The 25000-nt window shown below is 31.5% G+C and overlaps 1 protein-coding gene across 2 annotated transcripts in view; it reads left to right on the top strand.

Annotated features, from left to right (window-relative positions):
- Positions 1 to 11842: 11842 nt before the first annotated feature.
- The window catches only part of LOC107856844 (coiled-coil domain-containing protein SCD2), an 18216-nt gene continuing 5058 nt past the window's right edge, over positions 11843 to 25000 (top strand). Inside the window, exons 1-10 of one of the 2 annotated variants that reach the window (XM_016701817.2) lie at positions 11843 to 12505; positions 13196 to 13392; positions 14063 to 14138; positions 14274 to 14315; positions 14420 to 14482; positions 15338 to 15387; positions 15466 to 15493; positions 15718 to 15792; positions 15925 to 16035; positions 16138 to 16198. In XM_016701817.2, the coding sequence (XP_016557303.1) occupies positions 12140 to 12505; positions 13196 to 13392; positions 14063 to 14138; positions 14274 to 14315; positions 14420 to 14482; positions 15338 to 15387; positions 15466 to 15493; positions 15718 to 15792; positions 15925 to 16035; positions 16138 to 16198 (1069 nt within the window). In that variant the 5' untranslated portion in view covers positions 11843 to 12139. The remainder of the gene's footprint in view (positions 12506 to 13195; positions 13393 to 14062; positions 14139 to 14273; positions 14316 to 14419; positions 14483 to 15337; positions 15388 to 15465; positions 15494 to 15717; positions 15793 to 15924; positions 16036 to 16137; positions 16199 to 25000) is intronic. The other variant, XM_016701818.2, reaches the window with a different exon arrangement.

The following is a 25000-nucleotide window of genomic DNA, read 5'->3' as shown; positions in this document are numbered from 1 at the left end:
GATCATTTTATTCACAAGATCATTTTTATTATTGTTGTTAAAATTATCTTTGAATAACTATCAAAGTATGTTGATGTTTAACTTAGCTTTTAATTTTTTTAATTATTATTTATGATTAACATTATATCTAATTTTTGTCACATATATATCTAACATGGTTAAAAAGATTACAGGTAATGCACATCATATTTGTTTGATTAATTATCAATATATATTGTTCATGGTTAATTTAGTTTTGAATTATTTTATTGTTGTTTATGATTAACATTTTAATTTTTGAAACAAATCTACCTACCATGGATTTAAAAAAATTATGGGTAATGCTTATCAGATTTCTCTGAATAGATTAGAAAGGTATGTTCTCATATTTGATTTAATTTTATAGTAACTTTACTGTTTTTGTGATTATAACTATACTTATCTTTTGTCACAGATGTGTCAAAGGGAGCTGAAATTTTCACAAATCTTATGCATGCAAATTTCTCCAAAATGCAAAATGAATATTTGAGAAATCAACAAGTACAATTGAGAGTTGAAATATACAAAGAAAATTTATCAGACCATTTGTATAAAGAATGAATGCAAATATTTTTATGTGTTCAAATATAAAATATTTCTCTATCACATTTACATATCCACTCTATTTTAAGAAGGTTATAAAAAAAATATATGCATTTAAATATTGCAATTGATTTATTCTTTTCATGAGTTTACTTGCAAATTTATATTTATATAAAAAAATATTTACTAATTTTATTTGTCATTTATATTTTTTAAAATCACACAACTAAAATCTCGATAAACAACAAGTCACATGAGCATTATAATATAAAATTTAATTAACTTAAATTTATATTCAATATTTTATATTTTGAAATATAAGATAAGAAGACTTAATTACTTATAAAGTGTAACATAATATTAAGTTAATTATAAAATATGCCAAAGTAGTGATAGTTTTAGTAGTAGCAGTGGTAATAATAACAGTAGAAAAACAACAACAACAACTACTATTACTACTACTATTTTATTATTATCATCATCACTTATCTTAAATATTTATCTCAATTCAATTATATAACTTATTATATAAATATACATATTTTTAAGAAAATAAGAATAAAAAGAATAATAAATTAATCTTCTTTTAATAATTTTGTGATAGCATTTGAATTTAAAAGATTAGAAATATTTGAATTTAAATTTAAAAAGAATAGAAAATACTTGATTTTGATTTTTTCTTTTGGGTGGGTTTTCAGCCGGGGTGGGGGTGGGGGTGGGGGGCGAATATGGGGGAGGGGCGTAAATAATTTTTGATTTTGTTTCATTATCAAATAAGTAAATAAAATTTTGTATTATTAATACTATTGTAAAAATTACTTATACAAAGAAATTATTCGAATTAAAATATTATTGTGGTCACTTATTTTATCTTTCTAACATTTAATATGTTTGAAAAATTCTATAAGTATATGTAAGTCCATAATATATATTAAAAGAGAAGAACATTATATAATATTAAAAAAATAAAAAAAATACATTGATTTCATTGGAAAATACTGAATTTTTATCGACGCCATTCCAACTCAAAGAATTAAAAAAATTTCGAATTCTCAATTCTCTACGACGTTTAGAACATAAAATATTTCTAGGAATAAGCAAATCAAAATGATTTTTGTCTGTATTTATTCTTTAAGTTTGAGGTTGCAGAATGAATTCATCAAAATTCTTTTTATCAACATATCTTTGGTCTCGGTATCTCTGATTACTTTGGTGCTTGATAAGTAGAAAAAGGTATTTAAAATATTCAACTGAGATGAGTAGGGGAGGAGAGGAAGTCGAATATTCAAGTCAAGAAAGTTATTTGGTTTAAAACAAGATTAAAGATAAATTTAAAATATATGAAATTAATATTTGTGATTACTTATTTTATCTTTCTAACATAATATGTTTGAAAAATTCTATAAGTATATGTAAGTCCATGATATATATTAAAAAAGAAGAACATTATATGATATTAAAAATAATCAAAAAAAAAATGATAAATAGAAAAAGGTATTTAAAATATTCAATTGCGATGAGTTTGGGGGGGGGGGGGGGGGAGAGGAAGTCGAATATTCAAGTTAAGAAAGTTATTTAGTTTAAAACAAGATTAAAGGTAAATTAAAAATATATGAAGTTACATATTAAAAGTAGTTAGCTATCATTCTAAAGAGTTCTAATTGGATTCTTAATGTCATCTATTCCTTTTAAATTTTGAATTGGAGATACAATATCTTCTCAAAGATAAACTTATAATCTTTTTTAAAAATTATAGATACATTTAATTATTGGTTGTATTAAAAAATACATCTAAATATAATTTATTAAAATATTAAATGAAATATAAGAACATAATACGACTAATACTAATCATAAATAGTAGCAGTAGTTGTAATACATAGTATATATGTATATTAGAAGTAGTACTTAGTATGTGTAGTAGTAATATAATACAATTAATATATTAAATGAGAAAGTATTTTTTAAATCATAACAAGTAAAATTTTAAATTTTGTATGTCATGTAAAGTATCAATAAACAACGAATTAAATGAACATTAGAATATAAGAACTTAAGTGACCTAGATTTAAATTCAATATCTTATATTTTGAAATGTAAGAAAAAAAAAGTTCAGCTACCTATGAAATGTAACAAAAAATAATAATTCAATGTATTTTGGAGAAAATAATTAAAATATGGTATTTTCTTTACAAATATTGAGGGTTGGGGTGAGGGATAAGAATTTTGAATTAACTTTGAGAGTATAATGAATAAATTAAATAAAAAATTTTCAGTAAAGAAATTAATTGAAATTCACAAATTACTATCCATATATTTTATATTGAAAAAAATATAAACTGCATGATTAAACAAAATAAATTTATAATTTTATATTAACAAAAAAATTACTTGATAATTACACTAAGCAATTTGATAAGTTAATAAAAATCAATATTAACAATCAAATAATATTTGATAGCGAACAATATAATAAAGAAAACTGCTGATTATTTTTACTTTTGATAATTATATGATTCATTATTATTTTTCATTTGACATGATTTGATTATGAGATTGTTTGGAGGAGAGGTTGAGAGGGTTGAAGACGTGTGGGGGTGGCGCGGCGAAGTGATGGCCGCGAAGGGAGAATACATAGTTCAACTAAATTAATTGAACTATGTAATTTTATGGATTATTTATTATAAAATATATTTAATATATTAATTTAAAATATATTAATGTGGTACAATAAAAAATAATTTATTATTTCAATCTAATAAGATAACATTTTTAACGATTTATTTTTCTAAAAATATTCCGCGCATCGTGCCGGTATCTATATTAGTATATTATAAAGCAGAGGACGAAGCACGAGAGGAAGCCACATAGCAAGTTATGGTTAAGCCACCTGGCAATTTATAGGACAAAACTATTAAGTTTGTAATAAAAGTTTTGTATTAAAGAATATTAAAAAATTGAATTTGAAAATAAAAGAGGGGAAAAAAGGACTCCTAACTAAGCTCTAAAAATTAATTGATGAATCTTTTGGACGTAAAAAGAGGCGTAACTTTCAGCAAGTTATAAAAAAAAAAACTAATTCAAATAACCCTAACTTTAAGCAACTAAAAAGATATTTTAACAAGATGATACTTTTAAATTTTACTGATTATAACTAATTTTGTAACTTTATTTAAAATCTTAGTGTTTATCATAAATTAATTTGAATTTGAATTTTGAATAATATTATCTCAACTAATTTAGATTTAGGACAAAGTCAATAATATTGTGATAAAATTTTGAATTGAAAAACTAAAAGTATTTAAATTTGAAAATATATTATCCTTTAAAAAAATTATTACCTAATAAATAGAAACATAAAAATTCTAAATCAACTCTTACTATTTCATAAACTTATTTCTTTCATAATATAAAATATTTTTAAATTTATTTGATTTATATATTAATTAAAGATAAAAATATAATAAGAATAAATGAAAAATAACATAGGGGTTGCAGCACGAGTAATAATATGCAGTATTATTTGGTAAAAAATGATATCATGAAATTCTTTTAAAGTATATAATAATAAAATATTTAATAGGATAAATTTAAAATTGTTAGATGAGACTTGAGGGTAGTTATTAGTTTCAATTTTATTTTTTTTAAATGCATGTTGTTGTACAGAATTGTTAGGAGTCTTTGAGTTATTAATTTTAAAATTCAAAAAAACAAAATGTATTTAGTTAAGATTGTGGAGAATTTTTAGGAGTGGTTTAATGCCCCTTTTTCGGATAAGTGTGATGTCTCTAACTTATTAATTTACAGTTTTCATTTTTCGTTGATTGTCTTCTCCACTAGCTGATCTTCAGGTTATCTGTCTCTCTACTTTTTTTTTTAAAAAAAATACTCTTTCTATTTTTGTCCTTTATTTAGTGCATATGTTTCTGTATAACAAACAAACAAAGTAAAATATGTTTTGGCCTCACTTCTATCATGTATGTTTCTTATCATTTTCAGATTTTTTTTTTTGTTTTGCAGTAAAAAAATATTTTTGATACCATGATTCTAAATGACGTCTCCTTCGACATGAGTAATTTTAAAATATTATATTTTTGCAGGAAATATATGCACTCCTAATCTCAATATTTTAGTATTTCTGAACTACTAACTTTAAATGTATTTGATTATGCCATCACAATTAATTTATAACAAAAAAGATAATTCATTATTATTCTCATTCGTTAAATATCTAACTCAAAATTTGTCTAAATGTACATTCAATGTAGGTTTGATTCTAAAGGTATTGTTGTCTCTGTCAATGGCTTTGGGATGACATTATTATATATCATCATCATATGATTATACACAGTATATGAAAATAACAAATAAAGAAATATAGTTGTAGTATTAGTACATAGTAATAGTAGCAGTAAGTAATATTTTATATTTCAATATATTTGATTAAATAATAAATTGAAAAATAAATGAATTTTTTGAAATTTCTAAATTCTTATCCTCTTTGTATATACGACTATATTGCATTTTTTATATTCTTCATTTATAGAAAAATATTTTTGATTTAACAATTTTTTTATATGGAGGAAGGATATGACTTTTTCATCTTTATCTTCCTCTATTAATGTAAATGAAAAAAGAACAAATTCACATTAGTTAGCCAAGTGGCAACCTATTAAAAAGTCACGTGACAACTTTAGGACAAGATTAATAATATTTTAATAAAAAACTTTAAATTAAAAGATAAAATATATTTAAATTTAGAAATATTAGGCTTTTTGAAGAAAAAAAGATTCTCATTAACTTTAAACTAAGAAACTATAGGTAAGAGTTCTGAATAAACTCTAACTATTTCATAATAATAATAATAATAATAATAATAATAATAATAATAATGTATTAATAAATAGTAATAGTAATAGTAGTACATGCCAAATGTTAATAATAATAATAATAATAATAATAATAATAATAATAATAATAATAATGCCTCTCTACTTCTTCGGGGTAAGCGGTATGGACTGCGTAAATTTTACCCTCCCCAGACCCCACTGTGTGGGAATACACTGGGCTTGTTGTTGTAATAATAATAATAATAATAGTAGTAGTAGTAGATTATGTTTGAATTGTTTCCATAAAAAAAAAAATTATGTCTGAATCCTTAGTATAATAATAATAATGTTAATATTATTAATAATAATAATAGCAGTAGTAGTGGGTACTATATTATATTTTAGTACATTTGATTAAATGTTAAATGAAAGATAAAATATAATAATAATAATAATTTCATTTGTTCTAAATTATCATCTCCATTAAAGTATATACATTATTAGGTAAATAAATACATAACATTTTTAAAAAAACAAGGATAAGTAAGAATAACAAACTATTTTTTTTCTAAAACAAATTTATATGATATTTGAAATTTGAATTTGAATGAAATTCAAATTAATATAAAAAGATAGATAATGACCACAAATTTTTAGGATTCAAGATTTATCTTTTAACTTGAATTCAAATATGTTAATTTAAGTAAACTTTTTTTTTTAAGTTTAATAATTAATAATTAATACAAAAATGTGATTTTTTGTATAAAAAAGAAGAAGGTTTTATACATGCATTACATTATGCAAGTAACAACTCTCGAGAAGCCACGTGACAATTTTAGTAATATTGTAATAAAAATTTTAAATTAAAATATAAAAACTATTTAAATTTAAAAATATTAAGCTTTTTCAAGAAAAAAAGATCTCATTAACTCTAAACTAGGAATCTATTGGTAAAGAGTCCTATATAAACTCTAACTATTTCATAATATTATTATTATTATTAATAATAATAATATATTAATAAATAGTAATAGTAACAATAGTACTACATGCCTGATATTAATAGTAATAGTAGTAAATAATAATAAATAATAATGATATATTGATAGTAGTAGTATGTATGTATGTATTGATAGTAGTGGGTAATAGATTATATTTTAATACATTTGATTAAATGTTAAATGAAAGATAAAATATAAGAAGAAGAAGAAGAATCTCATTGATTTCAAATTATTTTGTCAATTAAAATAATATATAAATTCATGGTTGAAGAGTTCTAAATAGACTTTTACTCTCTCATAAATTTATCTCTTTTAAAATTTAATTTACATAATATATCTAAATATAATTTATTTAAATATTAAATTAAAGATGAAGCAATAATAATAATAATATAATAATAAAAAATTATAGTTTTGAGAAAACGTGCAAAAAATTGGGTCATTATAGTTTAGTGTTAATGAAAACTTTACCATTGAATCTTTAAAAAAAAAAACGTGCAAAAAAGGGTAAACTATCAAAAGATAATTAGACCAATAAATTGTTAAATTTAAATTAAAAATAATTATAAAATAAAATTACATATTAGAAATAGATAGTTGTCACATTAGAGAGTTCTAATTGGACTCTTATAAAGTTTTGAATTGAAAGATTAAGTATTTGAATTTGAAATACATTATACTTTTAATAAAAAGATTTTCATTAATTTAAAAATAGAAACCCATAATTTAAGAGTTCTAATAGATATTTGTTATTTCAAACTCATCTATTTAAAATTTAAATGCTAAAATATATATTTCAATATAATCTTATATTTCATAAACTTATCTATAACAAATATAATGACATTATTATTATTATTATTATTATTGATAAATATAAATAATATATGTTTGTGTGCGTATCTAAAATTTATCCCTACTTGCGATTATTTAAAAAATTTAAATATAAATTAAAATTTAATAATTAAATCCATCGTATATATCTACTTGAAATACCTTTATATATCTAAGTTGTCAACTTATTTTTATAAAAAAAAAAAATTAACAAACAAACAAAAGAAAGAAAAGAAAACAAAAGAAAATTAAATTAAAAAACGTGCAAAAAAAAAAAGATAAACTATCAAAAGATAATTGAGATTAATAATTTGTTAATTTTAAATTAAAAATAATTATAAAATAAAATCACTTATTAAAAATAATTAGTTAACAATTAGAGAGTTCTAATTGAGCTCTTATCAAGTTTTGAATTAAAAAATTAAGTATTCGAATTTGAAAGCATTATCCTTTAAATAAAGAGATTTAAAGGATCTTAAAAATATAAACTAATAATTGAAGAGTTCTAAAAGATATTTGTTATCTCAAACTTATCTTTTTAAAATGTAAATGCTATAAAATATATTTAAATCTATATATATTATAAAGCAGAAGACGAAACACTACAATTAGTCACGTGTCAAACCATTGAGAAGCCACGTGACAGTTTTTAGGACAAAGTTAATAATAATGTAATAAAAAAATTAATTATTTGAATATTAAAATGCATTATTCTTTATTTTTAAAAAATATCATTAGCTTAAATATATAAATTAGTTCTAAATAGACTTCTACTATTTCATAAACTTATTTTTTTTTTAAATCTAAGTTATATAATATATCTAACTATAATTTATTTAAATATTAAATTAAATTTGAAACTATAATAATAATAATAATAATAATAATAATAATAATAATAAATTTATAGTTTTAAGGAACCGTGCAAAAAAATTGTGTCATTATAGTTTTGTATTAATGATAACTTTACCATTGAATCTTAAAAAAAAACGTGCAAAAAAAGGTTAAACTATCAAAAGATAATTAAACCAATAAATTATTAATTAAAAATTAAAAATAATTATAAAATAAAATTACATATTAAAAGTAGTTAGTTGTCACATTGGAGAGTTCTAATCGGACTCTTATCATGTTTTGAATTGAAAGATTAAGTATTTGAATTTGAAATACATTATCCTTTTAATAAAAAGATTCTCATTATCTTAAAAATAGAAACCCATAATTGAAGAGTTCTAATAGATATTTGTTATTTCAAACTCATCCCTTTAAAATTTAAATGCTAAAATATATATTTAAATACAATGTTATATTTTATAAACTTATCTATAAAAAATTCTAAGTTGTCAATTTATTTTTATAAAAATAAATTAATAAACAAACAAACAAAAGAAAGAAAGAAAAGAAAAGAAAATTTTAAAAATGTGCAAAAAATAAAAAATAAACTATCAAAAGATAATTAAGACTAACAAATTATTAATTTTAAATTAAAAATAATTAGAAAATTAAATCACTAAAAATGGTTAGTTATCACACTAGAGAGTTTTACTTGAACTCTTATCAAATTTTGAATTGAAAAAATAAATATTTTAATTTGAATTCATTATCCTTTAAATAAAAATCGTTTATATTATATAACATGTGGCAGGTTTTCATTTCAAGTAGTATTGAATTCTTTTTAAATCCTAGAGATAAAAGTAGTAATTTAAAAATAAAATCTAAATTAAAATAAATTAAAAGTGAACATAAGATAAACTTATCTCCAATAGACGTGAAGTGTTTAACTTAAATAAGGATTTAGTGTAAATTTTAATCAATAAATACTCCTAAAAATTAAATTAGATTATATTAGAGTCTTCTTCTATTATATATTTCTTTTTGGTAAAATATACTCTATATTTTGTGTTATTATTTATGTTACGCATTAAATGAAAACCATTCAATTCTAATTTCACGTAATACAAAACTTATTAATCATAGAAATTTAAATAGATAAACAGTCAATCAATATTTTTATTTATATATAATAATAATATAAATTTATAATTTAGAAGAAATGCTCAAATTATATCTCTATATATCTTTTGTAGTAACATAAAGCTATAACTTAAAATAAAGTATGATAGATAAATTCAAACTGTGGAAAAATTGTGAACCATACAAGTTAAGAAATAAATTAAATTTCAAGAATTAGAAAAATACATATTTATTTATACCTTAAAAAAAAAAATAATAAGTAAAGATATTAATCAGATTGGTAAGTTATTTCCAATTATAAATAACACATAACTATAAGTCTGGACAAAATTAGAAAACAAGTTACAATTATAGTGTAAAAATTTGAAGGGTGTGACTTTATGTTTAGATAAAAAAATATTTTTAACTATAATAAGTCGAGTCTTAAATAATACATACAATGTAACTAAAATTTTGATAAACAACTAAAATTTTGATAAATAATGAATTAAAGGAATATTAAAATATAAAAAATTAACTTAAATTTTAAACTAACATTGTTTGTTCTAAAATAAGCAAGAACATAAATGTCAAAATACAAGAGAAAAAAATTATTTTCAGTAGAAAAATATAAAGATGGGGGAGTGAGGGCGTGGGGGTTATATTTTGAACTAATTTTGAGAATATAATATAGTTATTATATTGAGGGAAAGAGGGAAGGGGGTGATTTGAGGGGGTTTGTTTGTTTATTTTATTAAAGAACAATATGATCGAACATCGCAATTAAAAAAAATTAGAAATAATATTTTTATCCACGCATCGCGCTGGTACGTATATTAGTGTTATTCCAATTACATGACCAAATAGTGTATTCTCTTCGTTTCAATTATATGTCACAATTAGAATTTTGAAAGTCAATTCAAAATTTTGTTGATTGTGAATTCTTTAAATGTTTTTAAAATACTTTAAATTATTAATTATTATGATTTCATAATATTTTTACGTAGTTTTCAAATATATAAATCTTATTTCAAAAAAAAAAAAATTTTTTTGTCCAAATTGAGGGTCAAAGTATAGAAGTTTGAATCCGAAATTTCTACGAGCCACGTAAAGTGGGAAAAAAAATAATACAGTAGAATCTGTCTAAATTAATATTGTCGAGACCATGAATACTATAATATTTTATAAAGGTATTATTTAATACCAAAGAGTCTTGTCGAGATTCAGGGTGTGTTTGGTATAGTGGAAAATATTTCCATGGAAAATGTTTTCTTGGAAAATGTTTTCCTGAAAAAATAAGTTGGTTTTCTACTTATTTTCTCATGTTTGGTTAGTGAATGGAAAATATTTTCCGAAAAATAGTTTATGGTGTTTCGTTGGTGAGTAGAAAATATTTTTTAGAATTTTTTTTTCTAGTGTTCGATTGATGAGTGAAAAAATACTTTTTAGAAAATACTACTATCTGTTAACTAGTATATCAGTGCCTCTAGCAACTCAACAATTTGTAAGAACTAATTTAAGCATAACAAATAATATCAGTTTCGAATACTAAAATATTACAATCACTAAATTTAAGCAACTATTAATTAACAAATATAGGAGACACTTTTCAACATTTTGTTAGGACAATCTCAAGATGCTACAATTAATAGAAATATAACAGAACGACAAACTTATTCAACCTCGTGAAACAAGTTACATCGATAACAAAATGAAATATGCAATTCACAAAAGTAACATAAGTAAGTTTTCCTCTATGCATATGAAAATAACAATATATTCAACGATTTGAAAATGAAAAAAATTCGGGCTTCATTATTTTTTATTTCAAACAGTGAAAAATTGAAGCAAAGCACAGTGAAAAATATTTCCGAGTAATGTAAATTTTTGAGAAAAGTAAATTTTTTGAGTCATGTGAATATAAGTGTTGTTGAGGTGGGAAGAGGGGTGAGAGTCAGGTCATAAGTCACATTTGTCATTTTCTGGAGGGAAGTCATTTTCCATGAAATGGTGGAAAATAAGTTGTCTTGAAAAATATTTTCCTAAACTTTTGTTGCAACCAAACAAGGGAAAACCGAAAAATATTTTCCATCATACCAAACACACCCTCAATAAAGATTAAGTTCAACCACATCAAATCATTGTATCTTACTAATTTATGCACCATATTTATTGAATTAATATAAAAAATAAATTTATTATACATGAAGTATACTGTACAATATACTTTTTGAGAAGACAGCATCAAAGCTTTTGAATGCAATAAAAAAAGTTAAAGATGAACTTTAACTACATTTAAATTTAAACAAAACAACAAAAGATACTAAAATCACATTTCACTAAATTATGTTAGCTAATTTTATAATTTTTTAAAACTATTAATTTATAATTTTAATTAAATCATATATTTATATAAGAATCTTCCAAAAATATATCAATCTTATTATCTTATCTAAATCAATAATAATGCATACTGACCAGATTAGGAAATCTATATAAAAAGTAAGTACTTATCAATTTATATCTCAATAAAAATAATCCAATTCCATCTAGTTGGAACAATTGGAAAAAAATAATTATAAGTAACATGCTATATTAAAGGAGTGTAACAGAAGAAAAAACTTCTTAAAAGGGAGTTAAAAGGAACAATTAGAAGTTTGGGGTGTTCGCCGCCGAGATAATAAAAATATAAAACTCAAATAAAAGTAGCTGACAAGGTCCATTTGACGGTAATTAGCTGATTTTTTAAACAGTCATTTCTTCCGTTTTAATCGTCTCTCCCGCGATACGCGTTTCGTTTTCTCGTTCTATAAATACTCCTTCTGACTGTCAGTTTGACGCCGTCTTTTTTATCCGTCGAATCTCTTTCTTCTCCGATCTTCCATCGGAGAGAAAAAATCTAGAAACTTCTCAAAATTCACACACAAAAAGGTGTAATCGCACACAGTAGTAATTGAGTAAATGGATCGGCGGCGGACGGGGAGTCCAGTGTATGCGCGGCAGTGGAGTGGAGGATCAAGTAGCACAGGTTCATCGTCGCCGGCGGGATCGCCGGCTCATCCACGTGCTCGATTGCCGCCGACGGTGACAGGCATGTCTACTATAAAGAGGACTCAGAATGTTGCTGCTAAAGCTGCTGCTCAGCGTTTGGCACAAGTTATGGCGTCTTCTCATACACCTGATGAAGATGATGATGATGATGATCTAGGGTTTAAGCCTCCTACAGCTGCTTTTTCGACTAATGATAATCGGAGTAATAGCAATAGCAGAAACAGTGGTTTGTCTGCTATTTCACTTGCCAAACCTAATAGATCTCCTTCCCCTTCGGTAATTGAAATTGAAATTGTGTCTTTTTATGCTCAATTTACTGTTATTAACTATTGCATGATTTGATGTGTGATTATGATTGATTCATTGTTGTTGCCTAATTTAGTGGAATTTATTTGGATTGGAATCGGTTGGTCAATCATATTCTTGATGAAAATAGTAGAAGAGGCGATTAGAAAAGGGGAAAAAATATTTACAGGTCAACCCTTTTCTTAGGCAATACACTTTCTGACTGGAAACATATGCTAACATTGCTTGACAATGAGGGAAAGTGCACTAGTGTGGTTTTTGATTTTGACTTCTCTTCTACTGGCTCGAGATTCAAAGACTGTTATTTCACTTCTCGTATTGTGAGCCAGAATTTACACAAGTGGGGGTGGGGTGGGTGTTTAAGGGGAGGTGGGGGTGGGGAGGAAGAAGAAGTCATGATGACACATGCTATGGGGCGTGGTGGATTAATGAAAATGGCTTCTCTTATCCAACAAAAGAAAAGAAATGAAAAATTGGCTTCTATCTGAAGAGATTCCTGTGTTGCAGAAGTATCAAGTCTGGAAACTCTTGTGATCCACTTTCTAGAAGACATTTCCAGTTATAAATTTTTTTGTAAATTTCTAATGCATTATAACTATTCATACAAATACTTTGCTTAAGGTTTCTTTTCTGATGGTAATTAGATGCTATCATGTTTAGTTAGGTCGGAACTTTATGGATCACACTCCTTCTGTTCGTTCATCGTCTACTGGAAGACCCTCCTCAATGTCTGTTCGTACATCAGCAGCAACACCAACAACAACTGGAGTAGTAGTGCCACCAAGTAGGTCGTCGGTGAGAACTCCAGTTACCATACCGGCAATAGAACCTCCTAGTAATCGCTTGAGAGAGAAAAGGTAACCACTGCTATTTTCTTTATCTTCTACTGATAACATCTATTAATATTTTGATTTAATAGTTGACTAAGCTACATGATCAACAAAAAATATTTGATGAAACTAGTATACCATGTAAATTCAGCTTGCCAGTGCTTAGTTAATGCTTGAATTGAAAAATAAGTTTGCTAATTCTGTCTTGTTCATCTTGAAACTCAAACTAGAAGCAGAAAACAGATTACAGTTGAACTGAAGTTGAAAGTGTGAATTTGTGACCCGGCTATTGAGTTTTCATCTAGTTCTTATCTTTTCTTACGTTCAGCATTTTTAATCATCTTTTCTCGATTGTCATTGCTTATGAGCTTAATTTGTAACAGGCTGGAAGTAAACACAGTTTATTTATTGAATCCATGACAAACCACATAGAATTAAGGACAACTCCTGTGATTTTCAAGAGCAATCATCAACTATGAGTCAACTTTCTCTCAATCCCATATGTTATACTACATAAGAAAACCTTTCTTCCTGTGACATACAAGAGGACTGTGGCAAATAACCATATGTGACATATTTTAAAATTGTACTACAATTGGTGTCCCATTAATCTGTATAATATCTTGATGCAATTTGTATTCTTTTTTTATCACGGCAAACAGCGATGATCGTTAATTGTATTAGAAATTAATTTTAGGTTCACACCAGAATTAGGACGAATTGATTTGAAAGATTCTGGAAATGAGCACGAGGCTTCAACACTTCGTGATGAGGTATGTGATTTAAGTGAGGATGGTATCTGGATGTCTTCTAAAATAGGCTAGACTTGTCCATTCTGGTGTATGTCTTCATTATCTCTTGAGGCTCGCTTAACTTGGATGATTGGATGAATTACAATTTCTTTGCAGCTTGATATGCTTCAAGAAGAAAACGATATTATTTTAGATAAGGTTAGTTCTTTTACCTTTCTACATGAAAAGGTTAGATGGCAAAAAAAAAAACAGTTTGTGCGACTTTGTAACTTTTGGATCACAATGGCTGATGTAATTTACAGCTACGCTGTACAGAAGAACAACGTGAAGAAGCTGAAGCTAGGGTTCGTTTGTTGGAGAAACAGGTAATTCACCAATAGTAATGGTCTGCAGTCTACACTGTGGGTGGTAATTTCTTGATGGGCGATCCCAATTTTACCTACTATAACTAAATCTGCTCCCAGGACTTTTTTTTTTTGATGAAGTAAGGATATTATTAACAAAAAGGCGTTTAATTGCCTCATACAATAAGTATACCAAAAAGTACAAAATCTTATGCAAATACATGATTTTCTACGAAAGCCACCAATCATCTATACAAATACCTCATGGGTGCATCAAAAATAAATAAGGGGAAAGAGGCTATTTCTCAAGTGTATAAAATAATTCTTTATTCCGTCAAAAGCTCTCCTGTTCCTCTCTCTCCATATGGTGCACATCAATGCTAAAGGGGTAAATTCACATGCCCTGCATCTCCTCCTCCATCTTCTACATGCCCAGCTAAACAATGTTTTTTCACAGTTTTTGGCATTACCCACTCAATACCAAACCATCTCAACAACTCCCTTCGTAATGATAATGCTACACGTACACGCAATGTAAGAGTAGATGATGCACGTCTTCTCCTGATTGTTTGCACATGAAACACCAACATAAACAAGCTACTTTCCTCTTCCTCAAGTTCTCCGTTGTCAAGATCCTTGGACATTTTTTTAAGTGTTAAGTTAACTATAAGCACAAACGGAAGGGGTGAAAGCTGATTATAGTGCGAAAGCATTTTCAATCAACTAATGATAATAACTCTAACTGGTCTTCATTCAATGAGACATATATTGCTTGTGGCTTTATAAAACAGAATTCTAGTGGAGGTCATGGTTAGTCTTCATTTAGTTTTCTAGATTTAACAGTTGTATGAAGCTATTGCAATTCCTTATTTACAGGTTGCTTCTCTAGGAGAAGGAGTATCGCTTGAAGCCAAATTATTAAGCAGGTACAGTACAATCTGTAGTGTTTTCTCCCCTTCCATTCCGCTTAACAAACATCTTCTGATGGTATGCAATGACAACAGGAAGCAAGAAGCACTTCGCCAGAGGGAGGTAGCTTGAAGAACTGTGAACTCAATTATTAAACATTTTTACTTAACTGTGTCGCTGATGTTTCAAAGACTTGATTGTCAAACTTTATTAGTGTTAACTTTAATTTATGCGTCTAGACAAGTCTAGTGGGAATTCTAATAATAATACTTCTTGCTTGCTTAGTGTTTATGCTTCTATAGCTTTTGGTTTAACGATACGGTTCTTCTCCTGCAATGTTATTGCAGGCTGCTCTTAAAGCTGCACAGCAAACTAAGGATGGAAGAGAAGACGAAATTGCGATACTTCGTACTGAAATTGAAGTTAGTTCATGCTACTCTTAGGATCTATCCGCCCCCAAAAAAAGTTCACACTACTCTGTGGGTGGTGGGTGTTTTTCTTATTATTGATCTTTCTTTCTACTTTTTTTTTTCTGCAAATTTTGCTTTGTTCAGAACTTGAAGGATGACACTGCAAATGCAATGGAACAGCTTCAGGAAGCTGAATCTGAAGCAAAAGCTCTTCGAGCAATGACACAGAGAATGATTTTGACCCATGAAGAGATGGTTGTCGTTTGAAATTTGATGAGATATCTTTTTGGGTTTAGCTTCAGCTTCTACTCACTACTCGGTCTCCCTTTGATCTCTGTTGTTCTTTTGGCTTTCTAGGAGGAGGTAGTTCTAAAGAGATGTTGGCTTTCACGATATTGGGGCCTAGCTGTACAGTACGGTAATTTGCTTAATCAGCATCTTTCTTGTGTGTGTGCATAATGAGCATCTTTCTTGTGGGTTTAGTTAGTGGTTGTAATATGTATAGCACTATAGTTACTGTTCCGAAGCCACGAACATTAGCATCTTTGAATTGCTTATATAGGAGAAAACGTGTATCTTGGCTTAGCAAGTTGAGAAATACCATGATCACTGGAAGTTTCCAATATATAGCAATTTTGAAGTTGAGCCCCCCTATTCAGCTGACCTAAGAGTGAATGAAGTTTTAGTTATAGAAAGTTCAAAGAGCATCAAATTTATCCTAGATCAACCTCCAGATGCACCGCTCCCTAGGTGTGTGACACCATTGTTATTGAACGTGTTAAAAGGGGGCTGAAATTATTTTGAATCACATGGAAGAAAGTTGCCCTGAATGGCTTATGGAATCCATGCAGACGTAGCGAATGAAAGGCCAATAATAGAAGAAAAAGATATATTAGGTGGGATTAAGTTTAGTTATATTAGCACGTTATTTTAGTCTTTAGGTCCAATGTGCGCTAGGAGTCTTTTAGTCTTGCTAGAAATTTAGAGCCTTTAGAAAATGTAGAAATTCTAAAGGGTGGTAGTCCGTCCGGCCATGTTGTATGGAGCGGAGTGTTGGCCAGTTAAGAACTCCCACATCCAAAAAATGAAGGTGGCAGAAATGCGGATGTTGCGCTGGATGTGTGGGCTGACTAGAGGGGATAGAGTTCGGAATGAGACTATCCGGGAGAAGGTTGGTGTGACTCCAGTGGAGTGCAAGATGCGGGAAGCCCGATTGAGATGGTTCGGACACGTGAAGAGGAGGGGCATGGATGGTCCGGTTCGTAGGTGTGAGAGGCTAGTGTTGGATGGTTTTAGGCGGGGTAGGGGTAGGCCGAAGAAGTACTGGGGTGAGGTGATTAGGCGGGACATGGAGCAGTTACAGCTCACCGAGGACATGACCCTAGATAGGAAGGTCTGGAGGACGCGAATTAGGGGAGAAGACTAGGGCCGGTTTGGGTCGCTAGTGTAGGGAATTACTTGGTGGGGTTTTTATTCTTGTTATGATTCCGTGTTCCATGTTTTATTACGAATCTGTGTGCTTTCCTCTGTTTTCTAATACTTATGGGTGCCGTATTTAGGTTATGTAATCTAGTTCTGTGCTTTACTATGAGTTTGTGTGATATCTCGTGACTTGAGCCGGGGGTCTATTGGAAACAACCTTTCTACTTCTTTAGAGGTAGAGGTATGGACTGCGTACATCTTACCCCCCCAGACCCCACTAGGTGGGAATACACTGGGTTTGTTGTTGTTGTTGTTGTTGTAGAAAATGTAGAAATTTCTGTTTTTTTATAAATTTTGGACAAAGACGAACTTAAATGGAGCGAGCCAGACACTACTTGCTTGAGGTTGAAGCATAGTTATCCCAAATGAAGCAACTCCAAAGAAGGATATCAAACTGTATTCCCTTTATTCCTTCTTTGTAATTACCAGGAATGTGCTGGTGCATTCTCCTGGTATGAGGTTTGCAAGGTGAAGTAGGAATCTTTCGCAGCATATCTCGAAAACATGCAAGATGTGGGTTCCCCTACCGTGAGCAAAGTCTGGTACTTAATTTAAGAGGGGGAGAGTAAAGGAGCGAGCTGATGCTCCGTAAATTTCGAACTGGGGCAGTTTAATTTGACTATCTTAATTCTAATATTATTTATAAAGTTGGTATTCCAGCCAACTAGCCCCCAACCTTGATTAATTTACTGGTTACTTGTTTGCTTCCACCAAGGTGTAGATAGATGAGTTGAAATAAACTAGTGTTTTGTTCTTTGGTTTTTGTGTGGATTTGAACCCATTGACCAGTGGGTGTTTGATTGGCTTATTCTTAAGAAAACTTTGACTCACTCAATAGCTATAATCACAAAGGTGAGCCACCTCTAGTTGATGTAGTTCCGCTGACCATCCTAGGAACCATTAGAATGAAGTAACATACTAGATGAGTTATGGATGAAATTGGAATTTCGTAAGTGATAAGTTAAGGACAAATTATGCATTTTGTCCAAAAAAATTGATGGATGAGATTATGAAAAAAAGTTTAATGATATGTGGGAGTCTTGTAGTGAACTAAGCGCTAGAGTTTTTCTCTTTCATGTTCAATCTTAGCAGTAGCCTATTCTCTTTCATGTTCAATCTTACTCATGAAACCATTTTTTGGATTTTGCGGAGACGAGGGTGTAGGTGGATGTGTGGGCATACTAGGAGAGATAAGATTAGGAATGAAGATATCCTGATTAGGTAGGAGTGGTCTCCTCGGTGGAAAAGATGAGGGAAGCGAGGTTGAGATGATTTGGGCATGTGAAGAGAAGTATAGATGCCTGTGAGCGGTTGGCAAGAGCAGGTATCCAGAGAGGTAGAGGCAAGCCGAGGAAAGTGATTAGACAAGACATGACATATGTTGAGCTTACTGTGGACATGACCTTAGTTAGGAGGGTTTGGAGATTGCGAATTAGGATAGTAGATTAGATGATAGTTGAATGTTCTCTAGCTTTCCTGCGGGATAGGCTTGGTGGTCGTGCTTGGATCTTCTGTCTTACTAGTGGTATAACACTATTCTTGTAGTTTCTTGTTCTTCAATTTTGGTTATCAACTGTTTTTATTTTTTGGGTTATTTCGGTTATCGCATTCTTTTGTTGTCATTACTGCTCTTTCCTCTGTATGTTCTCTATTTTGAGATAAAGGTAACTTTGTATTCGCACCAAAAGATTCATCATCCAACAAATGATGAATTTGAAACTTACATCCCACAGAGTGGTGGGCACACCCCAAAGGGTATTTTCTACAAGTTTCCTATAAAATCAACTAAATCTACTACATCCCCTTATTCTGCTTACACCAAAAAAACAAAAGACTTATACAATTCGTTCTAATCATCTGTGAGCCAGTGTTTTGCCTTTCTAAGTACCTAACATTGCTTTCTTTCCATGAATCCACTATATATGCATGCGGGAATAGTCTTCCACCAGATCTCCTTCCTTCCTCTGTTACCAATTCCCTTCTAGCTGCTAAGTAATTCTAGAGTTGTTTTAGGCATCACCCAGCTGACTAGGGCACACAGAAAAACATATTCCAAAAACTTGTAGCAGCTTTACAACAACAACAACAACAGACCTAATATATTCCCACAAAGTAAGGTCTGGGGAGGGTAAAATGTACGCAGTCCATATCACTACCTCCAAGGAAGTAGAGAGGCTGTTTCCAATAGACCCTCGGCTCAAGATAGAGAATAGTATACCAAGGTCGTAATGAGACATGAAACAGGCTGTATAGCATAACAGAAATAAGAGATAAAAAAATAAGAACACTAAGTCTCAGAGAAATGGGAGAAATGGGAAATAAGAGAAATACAAACAATACGGAATATGAAATAAGAACATACATACCCATGTGGTAGTAACATGCCCTCACAGGCCTAAAACATCCACCACACCCAAACTCCTCTATCACCTAGCGATTACCTACACACTCACCCTAGCCGTCTACCCTAATCCGCGACCTCCACACCTTCCTGTCTAGGGTTATGTCCTCAGTAATCTAAAGCAGTTCCATGTGATGCCTAATCACCTCCCTCCAGTATTTCTTAGGCCTACCTCTACTCCTCTTGAAGCCATTCAAAGCTAGCCTCTCACACCTCCGAACAGGAGCATCCGTGCCCCTCCTCATCACATGCCCAAACCATCTCAGCCTTCCTTCTCACATCTTGTCCTCCACCGAAGCCACTCCCACCTTCTCCCGGATAATCTCATTCCTAACTTTATCCTCTCTAGTTAGTCCACACATCCAACATAACATTCTCATTTCCGCCACCTTCAATCTTTGAATATGGGAGTTCTTGACTGGCCAACACTCCGCTCCATACAGCATGGTCGGACGGACTGCCACTCTGTAGAATTTGCCTTTAAGCTTAAATGACACCTTCTTATCACACAACACTCCCGAGGCGAGCCTCCACTTTATCCAACCTGCGCCTATACGTTTAGTGACATCCTCACCAATCTCGCTGTTCCCCTGAATCACAGACCCCAGATACTTAAAACTATCCTTCTTACAAACATCCTGAGAATCTAACAACACCACCACACCGTCCTGTCCTCCTGACTCTAGTCACTAAACTTGCATTCCAAATACTCCGTCTTGAATCCCTTAGATTCAAGAATTTGCCTCCAAACCTCCAATTTCTCATTCACCCTCCCCCCTCGGTGTCTCATCAATCAGCACTAAAGAGATAGAGAGTAGAAGATGGGAAAAGAATCGTATGTTATTTGATAGAATGACTGCTTTCAGTATCTGTACAAGACCATATATAAGACCTATATTAACAAGGATAGACTACAAGTTACAACAACTATAAGAACTTTACAACAATTAGGTGTCTAGTAATTATCCGTTACTACTCCCCCGCAAGTTGGTGGTGTCAACTACACCCAACTTGGAAAAATGCTTGACAAAAGAGACTCTTGGAAGTGGTTTGGTCAGTATATCTGCCACTTGATCAGCCGAGTGAAGGTGTTGAACTGTGATATCCTTGTTCTGAACTTGTTCACGAACAAAATGAAAATCAATAGCAATATGCTTCATCCGACTATGGAACACCGAGTTGGCACAAATGTAGGTGGTGCTAACATTGTCACAAAATATCCGAGGAATGTCTGAGAGACGAAACGGAAGCTCATGGAGTAAACTTGTTAGCCAATTGGTCTCATAAAAAGTAGCAGCGACAACCCGATATTCTGCTTCTGTGGAGGAACGGGAGACAGATCTTTGCTTTTTAGAAGACCATGATATCGTAGAGCTGCCAAGGTAAACAACATAACCGGTGGTGGAGGTTCGATCAAGAGGATCTCCAGCCCAGTCAGAATCTGAGTCAGAATCTGAGTAAGCTAGAAGACGGTGATTATGTTCTTTGGCAATTCGGAGGCCAAATGAGGATGTTTGGTGTAGATACCAAAGGAGACGTTTCATGGCTGTCCAATGAGATATAAAGGGCTGGTGCACAGACTGTGAGAGTTTGTTGACAACAAATGCTATGTTCGGACGTGTAAAAGAAAGGTAATGAAGTTTACTGATGATTCGCCTATAAAGAGAGCCATCAACTAGAGAATCTTCCACGGACTCTGGGAAAGTTACAGTTGAAGCCATTGGTGTTGGAACACCTTTGCAATTTTGCATATTAACTTCCTACAAGAGATCTGTAATGTACTTCTGTTGAGACAACAAAAGACCACCAGGATAAGACAACACTTCAACACCAAGGAAATAATGAAGTGGACCAAGATCCTTCAGAGAGAATCGGGTTGCAAGATTATCAATAATACTTTGAACACCACAAATCTGATTACCAGTAACAATTATGTCATCAACATATACTAGGACATAAACAATAAACTCAAAATTCTGCAGGATGAACAATGAAGAATCAGTTTGGGACTTAATAAACCCCAAAGTAACTAAATAATTTTAGAGTTCGGTGTAGTTAGCCTATTTATAAGATAAACAGCTTGTTGAAAGGCAAAACTCCAAAAGTGTGAGGGTAAAGACGCTTGGTGCAACAAGGTTCTAGCAGTTTCAATAACATGCCGATGTCGTCTTTCGACTAGAGCAACTCTGTGGAGTATATGGGGGTGACACTAAGTGCTCTATGCCATGTGCTTTGAGATACGACTGTAGACTCTAAAATTCACCACCACCATCAGTGTAAAAAGATTGAGTTTTGGTGTTGAATTTGCGTTCAAGCAATGGATGCAGATTTTGGAAAACTTCCAAAGTTTCATTTTTTGATTTTAAAGTGAACAAGCACATGTATTTTGAAATTGATCAACAAATGACAAATAATATCTTTTCTTATCAACTGACAACACTGGAGATGGACCCCATAAATCGCTATAAAGGATTTGCAAGGGCTTATTGCTTCGCAATGAATTTTTTGAAAAAGTCAACCTGTGCATTTTATTTGAATAACAAGAATTACAAATGGAGCTAGTTTTAGGATATGAAACAGGAAGGGAAAACTTATTCAACATAGTATCTAAAACGCGACGATTAGGATGGCCTAAACGCTGATGCCACAGGTGAATTGGAACAGCCACATTGCATTTAGTAGAACGATGTGTACAGCCCGGTGGCCACTAATACAGCCCATCTTTATTTTGCCCCCGAACTAGAGAAGCCCCTGTACTCAGATCCTTCACAAGATAATGGAAAGGAAAAAATTCAATAGAGGAATGATTATCATGACAAAACTTAGAAACAGAAATAAGATTATTTTTAATGACAGAGGAGCATAAGGTATTGAGAAGTTTGAAATAATGATTTGATGCACTTATGTTAGCGTTACCGGCATGGGATATTGGAATGGTGTTACCATTGCCCATAGTTATCTCTTCGATGCCGTGGTAGTCATGTATAGTGGCTAGGCTTTGAGTATCAGATGCAATATGATGAGTGGCTCCACATTCGACGATCCAAGGGGACTGTTGAGAAGGAAAACGAGCAACAAAGTTTGCCCGGGCTTGCAGATGGTTTTGTGACTGCGATCTGCAGACTTTAGCGGAATGACCTACGCGATCACATAGTTGGCAGCGAAGGTTTTTGTCAGAGGGTTGCTGCTGCTGGTTGTTTCTTCGTGGGCGTTGTGCTTGCCATTGCTGATTGTTGGCAGGATGGTTCACACCTGGACGGTGATTGCTGGAGTAATTATTGTTGCTTTGGCGAGAAGAGTTGAGCTAGTCTTTTGTGCTACAATAGCAGTAATGGGAGTTGATAGCGGCTTCTTGTCTTCCTCATGTTTGAGGAAAAGCTCATAATCTAGAAGTTTTTCGTAAAGCTCTTCATATGAAATAGGAGAATCGCGAGCACGAATGGCAGCAGAGAGTTCTTGAAATTCAGATCCGAGTCCACTGAGGATTTTCACAATGAGTTCCGGGTTTGATACCAGTGCACCAGCAATTGCAAGTTCATTACAAAGTGATCGAACTTGATGAAGATAATCTGTGACTGGATGACAATCTTTAGTGAGGCGGGCCAATCGATCTCGCAAGCTGAAAATTCTTGTTTGAGATTTGTTTGCATATGCAATATGCAAAGCATCCTAGGCAGCTTTGGCGGAGACTGAAACAACAACAGTGGGGGCAAGCGTAGGATCAACAGAGGCCAAGATAGCATTTTGAATTAGCTGATCTTGGCGATACCAAGAAAGGAACTCAGGGTTATCAACGTCTTGATTGTTCTGAGAGATGGTGCAAGTGGGTGCAGGGATGGAGCCATCGAGATGCCTATAAAGATTGTGACCGCGCATAAGCATTGAAACTTGAGCTTTTCACAAGGAGAAATTGTGACTGCCCTTTAATTTAATGGGCAGTTGGGTAACTGGATAGAATTGAACAATTGTGATAGCATTGTTGATTCCATCGGCATTGGTCACAGAAATCTTAGAGGCCATTTGTGTGAGTAAGCAGAGAAGAAAGAAAAAAAAAGGAGAGGATCAACTCGTAGGAGTTTAGATAGGCTTTGATACCATAAAGAGATAGAGAGTAGAAGATGGGAAAAGAATCGTATGTTATTGATAGAATGACTGCTGTTTTCAGTATCTGTACAAGACTATATATAAGACCTATATCAACAATGATAGACTAAAAGTTACAACAACTATAAGAACTTTACAACAATTAGGTGTCTAGTAATTATCCGTTATTAAGTACTACATCATCCGCAAATAACATACTCCACGGTACCTCACCTTGAATACTTCGCGCCAACACGTCCATCACCAACGCAAAAAGGAACGGGCTAAGAGTCGATCCCTGATACAAAACTGTCTCGACCGGAAAATGCCCTGAGTCTCCTCCCGCCATCCTCACCCGAATTTTTCCTTCATCGTACATGTCCTTAATTGCTCTGATGTACGCCACCAGTACTCTCACCTCTAAGCATCTCCAAAGAACCTCCCTAGGAACTTTGTCGTACGCCTTCTCCAGATCGATAAACACCATATGCAAATCCCTCTTCCTTTCCCTAAATTGCTCCACCAATCTTCTCACCAGGTGGATTGCCTCTTTCGTCGATCGTCCAGGCATAAAACCAAATTGATTCTCCGAAATGGACACCACCCTCCTCAACCTCCGCTCAACCACCCTCTCTCAAATCTTCATAGCGTGGTTCAACAACTTAATACCCCTATAGTTATTGCAACTCTGAACGTCACCCTTGTTTTTATATAACGAAGTCAACGTACTCCATCTCCAAGCCTCAGGCATTCTCCCTGTCTTGAAAATGGCATTGAACAAATCAGTCAACCACCTTAAGCCTACCCCACCAGCATACTTCCAAAATTCCACCGGAATCTCGTCAGGCCCTGTCGCCCTACCTCTCCGCATCTTACGAATAGCCTCTCTGAACTCCTCTACCATAAAACGTCTACAGTAACTGAAATCACGGCTCTCCTCCGAGCTCTCCAACTCCCCCAACACAATGCCTCTGTCCCCCTCCTCATTTAAAAATCTATGAAAATACTCCTGCCATCTCTTCTTAATGTGCCCATGTTCCACCAAAACTCTACCGTCCTCCCCCTTAATGCACTTCACTTGTAGCAGCTTTACAATGCAAAAATAGGATTCCTGGTCACACACAGCACATTTTGAACAATTCTGCCACCCTCTCTTCTGTAGAGCCTCATGAGTTAAGGCATGCTTTCCTACATACCAACCATGCAAAACAAGCTACATTTTATTTGGGGGGGGGGGGGGGGGGGGGGGGGGGG

This window comes from Capsicum annuum, chromosome 3 (genome assembly GCF_002878395.1).
Source record: "Capsicum annuum cultivar UCD-10X-F1 chromosome 3, UCD10Xv1.1, whole genome shotgun sequence".
Taxonomy (NCBI): Eukaryota; Viridiplantae; Streptophyta; class Magnoliopsida; order Solanales; family Solanaceae; genus Capsicum; species Capsicum annuum.
Note: the sequence above shows the minus strand (reverse complement) of the source record. Positions and strands in the feature narration are given on the sequence as shown.